This window comes from Amphiura filiformis, chromosome 19 (assembly GCF_039555335.1).
Source record: "Amphiura filiformis chromosome 19, Afil_fr2py, whole genome shotgun sequence".
NCBI lineage: Eukaryota > Metazoa > Echinodermata > Ophiuroidea > Amphilepidida > Amphiuridae > Amphiura > Amphiura filiformis.
Genome location: NC_092646.1, coordinates 17011790 through 17028172, shown reverse-complemented (window position 1 = coordinate 17028172; position 16383 = coordinate 17011790). Strand labels below are relative to the sequence as shown.

At 35.8% G+C, this 16383-nt stretch overlaps 1 protein-coding gene across 1 annotated transcript; it reads right to left on the bottom strand.

Annotated features, from left to right (window-relative positions):
• Window positions 1–957: 957 nt before the first annotated feature.
• Window positions 958–14314, bottom strand: LOC140141000 (uncharacterized). Its single transcript, XM_072162775.1, has 5 exons — window positions 14200–14314; window positions 8681–8985; window positions 7424–7534; window positions 6623–6826; window positions 958–6016 (listed from the first exon to the last, which is right to left on the bottom strand). The coding sequence occupies exons 2-5, from the start codon at window positions 8976–8978 to the stop codon at window positions 972–974; spliced, it is 5658 nt and encodes a 1885-aa protein (XP_072018876.1). The 5' UTR covers window positions 8979–8985; window positions 14200–14314; the 3' UTR covers window positions 958–971.
• Between the last annotated feature and the right edge of the window lie 2069 nt (window positions 14315–16383).

The window sequence follows — 16383 nt, the reverse complement described above, 5'->3', positions numbered from 1 at the left end:
CATTTTAGTTTTGGTCATCCTTAAATGTCGGGTTATATACAGGTCATGAAAACAATTTAAAAATATTTTATATGAAAAAACACAACAACATTGCAAAATAGTTTGTGGTAAACATTTGTACAATATTTTGTCAACTCTCAATAACATTATGTTGTAAGCTAGCTCCTTGATGTTTACTGAGGTATGGCGAGTGCGGCCTTTAGCACATAAAATTCCATTACACTGTGGAACAAGGAAAGTGGTTATTTGCATAGAAAATACACTATTAAATCACGGCGAGATATAAATTGGGTGGTGATGTCATAGCTCACTAAAGTTTATCACTCGGTGTATTGCAACTTGTTGCAATGATAATTTCCCTCATTCTTCAGGCCTTGTCCTCTATCGGGAGCTAATTTATAGTTTAAGCTTGTTGGATATCCATATTTCGCGTTTAGTGGTTCTTTGTAGCCCTGCAGGTCAAACTCTTTGGATATTTACATTTTGCGGTTTTCACTGTTGCTTTATAATGTTTTCTTACAAACAAAAAGGATTATATTAATAGTTTGACTTTCCTTCGTATGTTCATTTTCCTTGACTCTCTTAAATGTATTGTTAAATGGACAAATTTTGTGCATTTTCAACGTTATCTCCACGTTATTTACGTACGTGCAAAATCTTCAAAACTTGCTAAATATGCGACCTTGCTTCAATGCAGGAGAATGATTTTGAATAGATTGAGTGGCGTACGATTACGGAGTTTGGAAATCGCAAGCTCTCTAATATGTTTATTTGTAACTTTGTGCTCCAGATACAAGCTAATGATTAACCCAAGGGTTGGGGTAAACTACTCGTACTTATGACTCCCTCACATTTGTCAAACATGATTGGATGATGGATGCTGCACAAGTGTTTACACCATCTCAGTCAGGAAAGGCAATGCAACACTTGAAAGAAAACACGGGAAACACTCTACAATCTGGTGATGACACTTAGTTAATCTTGAAGGAATCATCATCAGTATCATCATCATCTTCGTCGTCGTCGCTATCTTCATTATCATCACCATAATCATCATCATCACTAACAAAATCAAAATCATCCGAATCAAATAATTTATCCATTATATACTCATTAAGTGTTTCTGATACCACATTTCTGATTCTCTTTCTCATGGACTCGTCGATATCATTGCATTCCATCAACTCATCACACAGCTCACGGATAGTGGTATCTAACTCCCACTGAATGCCCACTTTCTCAAGAGATAATGTCTTAAGTGATGACATGCACGCTAATAATTTCAGAAGCACTCGGCCATCTAGTGTACCGTCTTGGACAATGAATTTGGTAACTGATGGGAATGTCTCAACCTTGATTTTCTTCCACATCCCTTTAATGTCTATTCCAAACAATTCTATTGAATCTAAAGATGGCATACAGCGCAGTATATAAGACAATGCCTGTCCAGTGACGCATTCTCCTTGACAATAATTCTGTTCATTCTGACGACGAGAAAGCTTAAATGTTGTCACAGCTTTACACTCTACTTCAATGTGTTTTGAAAAATAAATATCATTAACAAGAGTCTCAGTTTCATCTAGCACAAGGTCAAGTTCTTCAACAGACGGACAGCGATGTGCAAAAGCAAGAATCTCGTTTAATTTAAGTTTCTTGTCGTAGCTGTCCTCATCTATATCACAGCCTTTAAGTACATGCTGAAGATTGTCAAATTCGTCCTCTGTATCATAGTCGCCAAGTACATGCTCTGTATCATAGTCGCCAAATACAGACACTGTTTTAAGAGTTGTAGATAAGTTCTCTTTCTTACTCTTATCGTATTCGTGTAATGCTTCTATAAGGTAGAGTCGAGAAGTACGTAAGTTCTGAAGAGCTGGCATGAAAGCTAATAGTTTGACAAGTATCGGACCAAGTTTTGGCGTTGTCTTAATTTCGAACGTTTTCAGTTTCTTACACTGCACATTCGTATCCAAATCCCCTTCAATGGAGTCTTTAAGGTACAACATAAAGCTGCTCAACAAAGGCATTTGTTTCAATAACATTGAAAGGTTCTTCCCGCTTAACTTAACATTAATTAAACGTAGCTCTTTGAGGCATATGCTGGCTAAGGCAAAATCTAAACCAAACGATTTATTCATATTAATGTTCGTCAATTTTAGTGTTTGAAGGTTTGGTGTGCGACTCAAGACTATTGCTGTAATCGCGAACGCATTAGCATAATTCATTGCACTGATATGGTTTGGAAAATATTCAAGAATGAACACTTTTAGTGACTGGAAAGTGATCGACTTCTCAAGTGCAGTGGTGTCTTTCATAAAAACGTTCTGAAGTGAAAGGATCTCGAGGCAATGGCATGTTCTAAACCATTTCATCGGTATGACGTTAGTATTTTTGTTCAAAGTGGTGTACATAAGTGAAAACTCATTAAGAGAGTGGCAAATAGTGGGTAATGTCCGTTCAAATAACAGTCGTCCGTTTTCAATTATAAGTTTCTGTACAGACGGCATCAAACAAAGACACTTTAAATCTACATTTGTTTCGGATAAATCATTAAAACGCAGTTCTAATTGGTTGAGAGGGAGTTTCAGGATATCATCTGTTGAGTCCGTAAAAGATTCCGCTGTAATGCCGATATTATTAAGTGTCAAAGTCTGAAGTGATGGCAATGATTGCAACCATTGCAACGATATTGCTTTTTCGCCTTCATCAACATTAACTAATGCAAGTTCTTTGAGAGACTTGCATTTGACTGGTTTAGATTTCATGATTTCGGCAGCAGATTCATCCCAGAGTTCAATTTTATTAATTGAAGATGCCGAACTAAATAGTCTAAGAAGCGTCTCTTTGCCAACATCAGGATGCTGAATGCGTTTATTAGCATGGTCAGTTGAAGTTATCACCAGTGTATCTATACGCGAGATGAGGCTGAATAAGCGTGCGAAGAATCTCAGTGTCTGTTCATTCATAGCATTGTAAGATAAACATAGTGATTTAAGTACTGTAGCTCCTGTATATCCAAAACTGGTAGGTAGCTCTCCTCCAATTTCATCATTTTCAAAACCAATCTCCTTAAGGTTTGGAATAGCATTCAGAAGTCCAAAGATAATGTTGCTACAAACTCGGTTTCCGTTCATTCCTATTACTGACAGACTTCGACAAGGTACTAACATACTTAAAGGGACATTTCCTGTCATTGTACTGTTCGTGAAATACAGCGTTTCAATAGATGGCATACTACAAAGCAGCTTATAAAGTGTGGCCATTTCGATGGTACTTTCGATGATGTGCAACTCCTCTAATGACTTACATTGTAATGAGTTCTCATTTTCCTCAACACCATCTGCATCATCCGAGTCAATAAATAATATATTGGATAATTTCAAGATCTTCAGCGATGATATGTGACTTACTGCAAACATAAGAGTCTTTACTTTCACATTGCAATTGTTGAATTTAATTTCCTTGCGTAATTTGTGCACTTTAAGGAGATGTATGCTATCCACTATTTCCTTAATACAATAATCATAATGTTCTCTACTCACCGAATATGAAATTATTTTTAAAGAGGAAATACATTTATACAGTTTATAAAACATATAAAGTGTGTTGCCTTCAACCTCTATATCAGTGGCAAGTTTCAATTCTTTAAGGTTTTTCACTTCGTATGAGACCTCTAATTCCATATCACCTGATATATGAATATCATCCATTGTAAGTTTCTGTATTGATGGAGTACACCCTAATAGCCGTAGAAGAATACCTGCCTTTACATTGCATCTATATAAGGCCAATTCTTTAAGTAGAAAAACTCTAGGAGTTATTATGGATTTTTTCATTTCCCGTTTGATTTGAGCGTTGTGAAGAAGCAATTTGTCCAAAGAATAGACACAGTCCATCAATGTAATGAGATGTTTTTCACTCATTTCATAGGCTTCATTGGCAGCCAACTTAAATTCTTTGAGTTCTTTACACGTGTGCAATTGTTTAGCGTTCCATTGCTCTACTTTGCTTTTCATAATTGAAAGTTTCTCAAGCATTGGCATAAGGCGGGCCAATTTCATGACACTTTTTATGTGAGGTTTCTCGTTTTTTGATCTGACATGAAAGGTTTTAATTGATTTTAACTCTTTAGGCGATTCTGTCTGCAACTTACCATCGATGCAAGTACCTACTAGTGCTAGATTCGTCAGTAATGGCATATGATGTAGCAATCGGTAAAGTGTATTAAATTGACATTTCAAAGGTTTTGCAATGTCGGTATACATGATGTCCAACTCACTATTTTTGAATACCATTGACTCATCTGCGATTAGATGTCCCGGTACTCTTATTCCTCTTAAGGATATTTTCCGTAATGACGGCAAGCATCGTAGAAATCTCAATAAGATGCCCAAATTGACGGGATACGGTTTAGATATATACTTGGTTACGTCGAGAGATTCTACATTATGGCTCTTAGATAAAGGCATTTCTAACGCTGCAGACAGTTTCTTTTCCAAAGTTTGGATATTGCTTTGCGCTTCAGCTTCGATAAATAGTTTTAATGGCAAGTTCCATTTGCGATCGTCTGGTGTTGGTATTTTTGTGTGACCTCTATTAGAGCATTCATCTTCTTCACAGGGGAATCCATGGATAAACATACGTCTAATTGAACTTTTAAGTACATTGCTCCAATATTGGTCTTTTCCGTATCGATTGCTGATAATCTCAATAACGTGATGCAAAATCAGTGTTGCAGCTTTCTCGCTTAATCCACAGCAAAACCAAAGTACGTATTCCATTCTGTTGATCTGGTCATCATCGTCAATTTTGCATAAATATGTAGAAAATTCGTCATCATCATTGTTTGCCAAGTTTGCCAAATAAATTGCTGCACAGAACTCGTGAAATGTTTTGTGTATAAAAGAATTTACTGTTTTATGTCTTTCCATTTCTTCTCTATAAATCAACCCAATCTCACATGCATTCTGAAGGCAGTCTTCATCCTCTTCACCTGCTTCAAAGCTCAATTGCCCATCAAACAACGCCTTTATCGCTATTCTCCCAAGTTCATGCATAACCTTATTTTTATCAGGTTTGTATCTTTTGTGCCAGTGTTTATTTAAATATTCTACTGCTTCTGTGTAGAGCTGAGTGATACTTTCAGGTAGGTTTTCTGGTAGGTGTGGCTGGTCTTGTTTATCTCTCCACAGATGACAAATCATTAGGAGGAGAATGGGATATGTTGATAATGATCTAAGCGTAGGATCATTACGCATTCTTTTCTGTAATAAGTCTGAATGCTTACGGAAACTTTCACTTTGTTGAACTTGAAAAAACTTGCTAATATACTCATTAACACTATGTTTTGTAAAACCAGATACTTCTACGTGGACAAATTGATCAAAACTCTGACAAGTTTGGCGGAATTCATCTATAGAATGTGGTCTTGTTGTCATAATAACCCAGCATTTGTCAAGAAGAGGGCTATCAAGCAGTTTTGTCTGGTCTTCTTGGCATTCTGGAGAAATTTCATCGTATCCATCAATTAAAAATAAACATTTTTTATTTACATCATGAACGGTTTTTGTTATTTCTTCAATTGAAACAACAGGTAAAATTTGATTTTTGATAGCTTGCTGAAGCGTATCACCTCTTTCAAATCTTCTCACATCCAATGCAAGCACCAAACAGAATTTATTTAAAAAATGATTTTCTGCGGTACGAAGATTCAGAGCCCAACCGTGCGCTAATGTATTTATTAATGTTGATTTTCCACATCCGGCATATCCGCGCAGTAACACGTGTGTGCATGGTTTACCTTTGTCATTTGTGATGGCCAGCAAATCTAAATGTGAATTCAATTTCTTTCTTTGATTAACTTCAATTTCCCCATCTTGCAATAACTCTAAGTTGACATGAAGATGATCTGAGTCGACAACAGATCTAAAATGGCTGCCAAATTGGATCTTTCCTCTTCTTCTCAAATACGAATCTTTAAGGTCTTCACACCACCTGTGCACTATTTCATCAATACCTAGAAAGATAAATTATAACATTTTAAACATTTTAAAATAATAATAATAATAATAATAATAATAATAATAATAATAATAATAATAATAATAATAATAATAATAACAACAACAACAACAACAACAACAACAACAACAACAACAACAACAACAACAACAACAACAACAACAACAACAACAACAACAACAACAACAACAACAACAACAACAACAACAACAACAACAACAACAACAACAACAACAACAACAACAACAACAACAAAAGCATGGTCCAAATTGATCCATCGATTTTGGTAATTACATCCCATAATATGGGAAATGAAATGGACCAAGGTTTATTTAAACATTACTCTACGTTAAACTAGGTATATCTAAGATAAAGTTGACTCACATTTGGCAATATTGTCTATTTTGTGGGGACTGACAGGGTGCAGGGGGAATTTTCCCCGGTTTTCTATTATATTGTCTAAATAAAGTATGAAATGGACCAAATATCACACTTTGTATCTTCTTTGAGACATTTTCATTGTAATGTTCTATTTTTCGGTTATTTTGTCCGTCTCGTCATTGTAACATAAAACAATTGTATTAAAAGGGTATAAACTTACCTCGATCATCCTTTACAGATAATATGGGATTTGTTATCGCCTGATGTCCCCCTCTAACAGCAGAACAGCCTGGCTTCTTAGGGGAATTGGTCTCATCATATGATAACACTTGCTTGTCGTTCGACGATGAGAATAAATTCTGCAATGATTTTTCTGTGAGTACATTTGAAGAAGGAAGGTTGACCTCGTCTGTAACCACCGGTACTATAATATATGCAAACACAAGAACTGATTTAATAGAATGCATTATCAGATAAATTCAATTAAAGCGGTTGTCAGTGAATTGTCGAACGTGAACACCGCCCATTAACAATGAAATAAGGACAAATCTGACATCAGATCCTTCGTACTTCAATTATTATAAAGCTGTCGAATACAAAAAACACATGCCAAGTGGTAGTCAATTTGAAATACGTTTGAAAGACTTTTGGACAGTTTATTGACCTTGAATTTCCATCTACCACCTCATATGCATTGACTAACTATGATGTGTGATTTTTTCCGATATCTTGCCATTAATGTTCGTGGGACTTTGAACGATGACCTGTATAATATTGAACAGAATATAGAATGTATATTAATGTGATATATTTTACAAATGCAGTTACCATGGTTACTGCATCTCCATTGTGAATTTAACTTCTCGGTTTGTTCACGTTTTGGAATCATATGAAATTACATATTACACTCAATATTTTGTTACCTGTCCTGTATTATTTTACATTTTTCCAATTAATCAATATCATCATCATTCATTATCTTCAAAGTGTTCAAAAGATATGAAAGTTTTTAAATTCTAACCTAAATTGATGGCATGTTTATTCGGCAGGTTGGGATCTTCTTCATTCTTTGTTATTATTCGTTGGTCTGTACGGTTATCTTCTGCTGGGGTTGAGAGCCGACGCCTTTTACCTATGTATTTAGAATTAAAAACAAACTTCATTTATAGATGATAACGTATTTCGGTATATGGGTCAAGGAAGCTACTAGCCACATTGATATTTCCATATGTATTGCAGTTATTGCGTTAATATGAAATGTTAAAATCATGCAAATGGGGGAAAATAAAACCCATTACAATGAGCGTTGGGATCTCACGCATTGAACCTATACCTTTCCCTGTGATTGTAGGCTTAATTTCTTATCAATATTTGAGCACAAACACCGCTAACTCAGACACCGCTCCTACTCGCCTTAAAATGATAAGCATCATACAGTTTCCTGTGATTTAAAGCCATGATGTACGATTTCCATCAAATTTTGATTCAGTCATTCTTTATTCAAAATGTTGAAATAATATTAGTAATAACTGTTAGAAAGAGTTGCTGTCCATTTTAAGCCGAAATAACAAGGTAAATTGAAAGAAATTCCACTGGTTATTTTGGCCATTTAACATGCAGTTCTATGGGAGGACATAATATCACAATAAAAAAAATATGAATTTATGTCGAGCTTTGCTCTGTTGACCTACAAAGACAACAAATTTGGCCGATTCCATTTAGGTGCAAGTTGGGACATGTATAAATATTACAAATATGCAAAAAAACAGGTTTGCAAAATAAATTACCAAATTTCATATTATAAGATCATACAGTATGGCTTTAATGGATTAACCACCTGATCTGGTTCATAAACGTCTTTTTTTCATCTCGGGTGGATCCAGTTTGGAAGAACCAATCTTTTGCATAACATTGAATTACGATGGGTATCGATCCCTTGGATGCTGGTTACAAAGACTCATCCATTTGATTTGATTACGAGTGATAAATCTCATGATGGAATCAAGTTCAGTTTTGATGTGGTAATTAACAAATAAAGTGCACGTGATGAGATAATAAAAACGTATCTTATGTAATCTGTTTTATTTGTTTGCCGAATTCATTCGTTTTTGTATCGTCAATCAGCACATTTGTTAAGGTAGAGTCAGACGTGCGCCTTCGGAAAGCTCCTCCAAAATGTCCCTATCAAAAGATTGGTTGACCGATATAGTTTTCAAATGTAACATCATACGAAATATGAAAAGGAGTTCACCAATGTATAAATATATACTTGATTTACCTTCTAAAGACACACTCCATTCTTCTTCCAAATGTTCCTTCGCGTCAATTAAGTCACACTCTTTCAAAGCTTCAAGGATTGCTTTCCTGGTTGCATTCCTTCCGTTTGAAGACCTCCATGCTTTCAGGACACTAATTGCTTGGAGTTTGAAATCTTTAGTGTCAGCCTTCCCTTTCGCGTTTTCAATTTCATCTTCTCCGATATCAAGCTCTATGTAGAGATTGCTAAGATGGTCTTTGGTGAGTTTAGTCTTGCGTGCTACGTAACTGATGTCGGCATCTGATACTCTCTTATCCATGTTTCATCTACGAACAAAATGGAACAAGTTACCTAAATCATTACATTTTACATATTAATCAAAACATTAATTGGTTGTAAAATTGAAAACTGACCTGGTAAACACAAACTTGCACCTTAATTTTGGGCTAAAATAATGTACAATTGAAACTTTTAGGACATGGACTAAGTAAGACATGGTCTAAAGTGGGACATAGACTAAGTGAGATTGGACTAACTGGGTCTGGACCTTTCTCAATTTCTTGATATAGTCGTAACTTACTTTTAAAGACATTTAAAACAACAAATAAAACAGCAGTAATAACGAAGTTGAAGCCCCATTTAAATACATGTAGCTAATTTATATACTGCCAGTATATAAATTACAGATTCATGTAAAATTTCGGCTGAACCACTAGCAGGCTATGCTATAGCACATCTATGACAATGACAAAGGTACCAAAATCTGAATTTGGATGATTTTATGGTCATCCGGGTGAGCAAATCACTGAATGTGCCTTTAAGCGGCTCAGATAATAAATTTCTTTCATTTTACCTCATTAGTTTGCCTTAAAATGATTAGAAAACCTTTCTGACAGTTGTTGCTAATAATATTGTATAACTTTTTGGCAAAGAATAATCGAAAAGAAATCGTATAACAAGGAACGCTACTATTAAAATGAAAAAGTACATGTACGTACGAGTGTACCATGCCTTACAATTTCAATGTCAATTATTGTCTGTAAAAAAATCAACGGACCATGTCCCAGAACAGGCAAATAAACATCTCAAAAAAGTAACTAACCCCCCTTAAATAATGGCCGTTATTCAAAAAGGAGCTACTGTGTTACAAATCTGTAAAATGCGTTGGAAGCAGAATTTATTTCCGCGCATTTTGACACCTCATTTGATACGATAGCTTAGAAAACAATAGAACACCGGTCAATCTAATGTAATGAGGTCCAGATTTGAAAGTTGCACTTGCATACAAATTTTTACAATACAAAAACATTCAGATATCATTACACAGATTTCCTTCAAAAACACTGAATACAAAATCAATACAATTTACTGCAACTTTTAAATATTGGGTTACATTGATTTAAATGTACGCTGTGACGTCAATATTTACTCAATTGCTACAAATGAGGTGTCAAAAATGTGCAGAAATAAATTCTGTTTCCAACGCATTTTACACATTTAACACAATCACCCGTTTTTTAATAATGGTCGTTATTTAAGGGAGGTTAGTTACTTTTTTTGAGATGTTTATATGAATTTCACTGCAATTCATTGACAAATAATATGCCCTTTGGTGACAGGGAATGATTCATTTCCCCGGGATTTATGTATATATTATTTTTCCGTGGGTAATTGATTCATGATAAGAAACTTGAATAATTTGCTTTATATTTTTGCAAAATGAACCACTGACCCGTGAGTTCTGTGTAGCTAAGAACTAAGTTCATTAAAGGTACACTTAGGACTACTAAATTTAGTTACGGTGATAAAAAAATATGAAATTACTTCCTTTTCCAATTTGTTGCAGTCATCAAATTTTCAAAATTCATAACCATAGATTTGGTTGTTCCCTTATAAAGGTTAAAAGGGTCCCGTACTGCTTCTTGTCCATGGGCCCCGGGGCTCTTGCTACGCCTCTGAGAAAAATTCCAATTCCAAAAAAGATGACGAATCGTTTCGACATGTGATTTGTAAAAGGAACACAGATTTGACTGAACAATACCCATACGAGACAATAGTCCATTTACTGCTAGATATCTATGTAAAGTTTTAATTGAAAATATCCTAACTTAACTCTTTTTGATATAGAGTAATTTGTTCTCCAGTCCAAATTAGCAATATTAAAATCTTGTGCCCATTTATATTTTCTGATATGGGCTTATTGAATATTTTTGATACAAATATTGTGTATCAATTTACACACTTTGTTAAATCGTCATTGCTGGATATGAAAATCAACATCATATTCTACTATACAATTTCTCATCCAGAGTATTGCATGAATCAAGGAAAAGTAGAAAATAAATATTACGGTCGGGTATGGTGAACTTTCTTTTAATATCTAAAAAGCTTAGAAAATTGCCGTTATTATCATACAATTCTTTTACATGTTGTATACTACAGTTGTGTCAAACAGAATTATAAATGATGGTATCATACATTCGAATAAAAGAATTATTCCATAAAATTTGGTATGGTGATTTTGACACAGAAATGTTAGAATCGTATGTGATTTCACACCAAGCAATTAATACATCTTTTATAAAAGCATTTTTAATTTCAGTTTGGATAGATTTATCTTTCGCATTAATATTTAATGAAATACGAAGTCATCACCCCTTGGTTTTAAATAAACGTTAAAATATAATTTCCATTTCCTTTATTATTAGAATCCAGAAATCTTTTAACCCATGCAAGTTTTAAATCTTTTATATACAGAAGGGATATGGCACATATTTAGACCACCTGCTGAAAAGTCACCGATCAAGATGTATCTGGACATTCTGTAAGAGGTACGGGGCTCAAACTCGGTGACAACAAACCTCATGACCAGGGGAACATTTTTGAAACATTTTCAGGGGTCAGATACCTCCAAAATACCAACATGCTCCAGCTGGTCGGATCAAAAGTCAATCAGAGGTCAAATCTTAGAAATGCATTTTCTGGATTTTCTGTAAGGGGTACGGGGCTCAAACTCGATGACATGAAGGTTATCTGGGGTCAAATCTTAGAATTGCATTTTTCTGGACACCTATAAGGAGTACGGGATTCAAACTCGGTGATAACAAACCCCATGACCAGGGAAACATTTTTTAAGCATTTGGCAGGGGTCAAAAACCTCCACAACACCAACCATGATGCAGTCATGGTCCATGGCAAAGGCGATTCGACCTTTGTGGCATTAAACCCAGTTAACAGGAAATTAATCCAGTAAATCGATTCAGTAAAGCAAATAAGCAGGTAAGCTCATGCATTCGATCACTAACGGCAACCAGCTTCGGTCGATTACCCCAGCTGCAGCGCGTGTAAACTCTAATTTGCATAGAGGCTGTACGTGAAATTATTGATTGGCTCCAAACAAAGGATTTGAACCGGTGCACGTAATCATGGCGCAGTGCAGTCCATTCAATCAAATGTTGTCATCAACCTATTTGATCGCAGTGCATTGTTATGTGTGTGAGACGAACTGTCGCGGTTGATTGCAATCAAACAAACGATGTCTTATGTATTACTTTGTTCCGTGATGAAAATCGTGATGTTTTATTTAATCACTCTCGAAAAATGTATTTCTTTTGTAGGCCTATTACTTTGTTTTGTGATGAAAATCGTGATGTTTTATTTCATCACGCTTTAAAACAAACGATTTCTCATGTATTACCTTGTTTCGTGATGACAATTTTGATGTTTTATTTCATCACTCACGAAAAATTGATTTCTTATGTATTACTTTGTTTCGGGATGAAAATCGTGATGTTTTATTTTATTATTATGCTTTAAAACAAACGATTTTATATGCATTATATTTGTTTTGTGATGAAAATCGTGATGTTTTATTTCATCACGCTCTAAACAATAATTATAGTTACATGCATTTCAAGAAAAAAATCTTATTAAAACGGTAGGCCCTATGTTGTTTAGAAAAAATGTAGAAAGTGATGATGATGATGATGTCGATGATGATGATGATGATGATGATGATGATGATGATGATGATGATGATGATGATGATGATGATGATGATGTCTCCAAAAGTGTCCCGGTTTGTTTTTCTTGCCCTAAATCGTGCGTATCTATTAATAAGGCACTTCAATAATCAATAATCAGTCCCGTGACGGCCTCCACTAACTAGCTACTAACTTGGGTTTATGGGCGCTGATATTTCATGTTCACTGTCACTTATTTATCAGAAAAGTGCGACCCTTTGTCAATCACCTACAGTACCCAATTTCGGCATACTATATAAGAAACTCATCATAATGATTGCCAGAGAATAGTTAAGATGTAGTTTGTACCGTTTTTTTTGTGGCATCCTTCAGAAGTGAGCGGTCCGATACCAATATTTTCGGTCAAATCTCCATTCAATTAACACGGGGAGTTGGCCAGCTATGCCTTGCCCTCACTCATATTTGACAAAAGTGCGACTATTTCTGAACATCTAACCTAGCTGTAATTTTAGGTCATGTTAGAGAAATATATTTGCTAGAAGTTTGGAGAATAGCTAACATATTGGCTGGTTATTTTTCACACAGTGATGTTAACTAGGCAAGTGCCCATTCTTGCAACGTACATCATTTGTAGGGGTCACGCGTCAATGGTGAGAGCACTGTGTATTGTGTATAGGAAAACGGACAGTAACTGTAGTATGCACGCCCCAGCTAGGTTTGTGGTCTATGATCAACATTTGCCACTAGTCATGATTAGCTCGAGATAGTCTACCTAAAATACAGGTTGACATTTTACTATCTTATATTATCTTGCTGTTTTAATCGTGATTGCTTTACTACATGAAGGTGGAATTCAAGAAACGGATCGGTGGGAGTAAATACCGTGTGGTGAGAAACTACACTAATAGAAATGACAATTAGTTGAGTTATTGTAACTCAACATGTAAGTTGATGTAACTCGTTCATATTAAGTTACTGGTACTTATTGTTTTGAGTTATTCTAATTTGGTACTTTGTTACGTAATTCACGTAATTTGATCATTTTCTGCACAATTAGCAGTATTCCAATATTTATTTTTGTAATCAGTGCAAAATTTTGTATACTATAGCACACCTCTAGAAAATTATGCTAAGCTAGTTTCATTTTCTGAGTTGTAACAACTCAATAAAGTAAGTGCAAATGAGTGCGACCAACATAAAGATATCTAGTCAGCGTTACTCAAAATTGTACGCGTTGGCATTACTCGGAAAGTTGACGCAACGACTTACATCAACTTACTGAATAATGCCAACGAACAATTTCTATGAGTGTACACTTAACTATGTAACATTTGTAAGGAGACATAATTGAGTACTAAGTTTTTCACTCATTAAAATAAATACCGAGCAACCTATTTATTTCCTCTTTAATCGGCACCTGTTGAATGTAAGCCTACAAAAGATTATTTTTTGCAGGTTTAGTTGGATTGAATAGAAAATTCGTGTAGGCCTACATTATATAAAATGTAGGGAAAGTGTAAAATGTATAATATAGGGCGAATGAAAATTAATACATACCTTTTGAACTTCTGAACGACATGGCTCATTTCAAAATGGCGTTATGAAACCATTATACAAAAGAGATGTGTACTGCAGCTTACTGCCATTAATATTTCGCAAAAAATTGCTCTGTGAAACTGCCACGTCATACATAGCATTAGTGCAGAATTAAAAAGCATACACAAAAGAGGCAGTTGCCATACGTTCTTGCGTACCAATGGTTCTGAAGTAGCCCAAAATTCAATAATGAAACATGGATAATTCGTCAATGTTTATGTGTGGGAGTGGGAGTGTTGTGGAGGACAGGGAAGGTATTGATTTATTTTAATTTGGGTGCATTTTAACTGCGAACTATATACCTGATTGTAAAGAAAAGCAAAAATTAGGTAGTCGTTTCATATTCTGAACTATTATGTCTATATACCGTACCATCACTCTTAAAAAGTGCACAAAGCCTATAAACAGACCAGCTTTCTCGCGATAGTAGCGTCCACGCACGTGTGATACACGTACGCGCGATCAAAGCAAAGGCGGTGCATCTGTTATAGCAGCGCGCAATGCGGCGACAAATGACTGCGCCAAGCGCCAATCCGGCTTCAAATGTGGGGGAACAATTGACCTTAATTGTCATAAAGTGAATGGCTGAAAAGAACAAATAATTGGTAATTTTGCCGAAAGGTAGGGAGGACACGTCCCCCTGCCCCTCCCCCCGGATTGACGCTCATGCGCCCTACAGATGCGACGTATACCGCATTTGATCGCGCGTAAACCACACGCGGACGCTACGTACGGTACTGTCACAGTCATATTCTAATATGGGCTTGAATTGCCAAAGATTTACCGCTAACTATATGATATTATAAAAGGCTACTGCGGTCTTATAATCGCCCAAGTATAACAGGTAACAATGTAAATGCACGACAGTTCAAGTAGCCCAATTAGGCGGCTTAAGCACGGCGTTGGCAACAGTGTTTACAACTATTCACGGTTCACTGCACGGTCACGGTCATTGTTGGTTTATACGCAAAATTGCACACAATGATAATAAAAATTTAGTCATGGTAGAGTATGCGACAGTCCTAAGGGAGTGTTCAGAAATATTTTGGTGGGGGGGGGGGCTGGAAAATATATTTTTCATGTTTAAAAACAAATTGCTAACCCCTATACGTGAACTGAAAACTATTTAGACCCATCGAAACATGGACTTGACTGCAATAATCTAAAGAACTTCAGACCAGTATCCAATCTACCGTTTATCTCAAAACTTCTAGAAAGAGAAGTTCTTCGTCAATTGCAGCAACACCTTTTTGACAATAAAGCTTATTGGAAATAAATCAATCTGCGTATAGGAAGGGTCATAGTGTTGAAACCGCAGTACTGAGTGTCATGGACAGCCTGCTCACAAACTCTGATGAGAAATGTGTCTCACTCGTTGTATTGCCCTCCTTGACCTCAGTGCTGCGTTTGATACGCTCGACCACTCAATTCTTCTTAGACGCCTTGAAATCACTTTCGGTATCAGTGGCAATGTTCTCAAATGGTTTCATTCATATGTGTCACGACGATTCCAATATGTCATTGTTAATGGCTCTACTTCAAATCCGTGCCCACTTTTGTACGTGGTTCCACAGGGTTCTGTATTGAGGCCAGTTTTGTTTACATTGTATTCCCAATCCCTTTCAGATGTCATCAATCTTCACAATTGCTCTTTCCATAAGTATGCCGATGATACCGTTTTATTTCAAAGTGGTCCACCTGAGAAGTTTGAGGTAACTAAGATCGCAATTCAGGAATGTATCAGTGACGTTTATGTTGGATGGACAGCAATAAGCTAATTCTAAACACAGATAAGACTGAGGTTATGACTGAGGACAGGAGTCTGTTAAGTACCTTGGGGTGAGATTGGATCAAACATTATCAATGTCCAGTCACATCAGTGAAGTTTGCCGTTCATCATTCTTATCTTTAAGACGTATTGGGTGTATTCGGCCTTTTCTGTCTGATAGAGCTACAATTCAATCCGTCCTTGACTGGTATCACCACTGACCAACTTAACAGACTTCAAAGAATACAAAATTAAATTGCGCGGCCCGTTTAATCATGAAGAAAAAGTAAGAATGAGCATATCACCCCCATCATATATGAGCTTCACTGGCTGCCTTTAGAATTTCGAATTCAGTATAAGTTAGCTGTTCTTGCTTT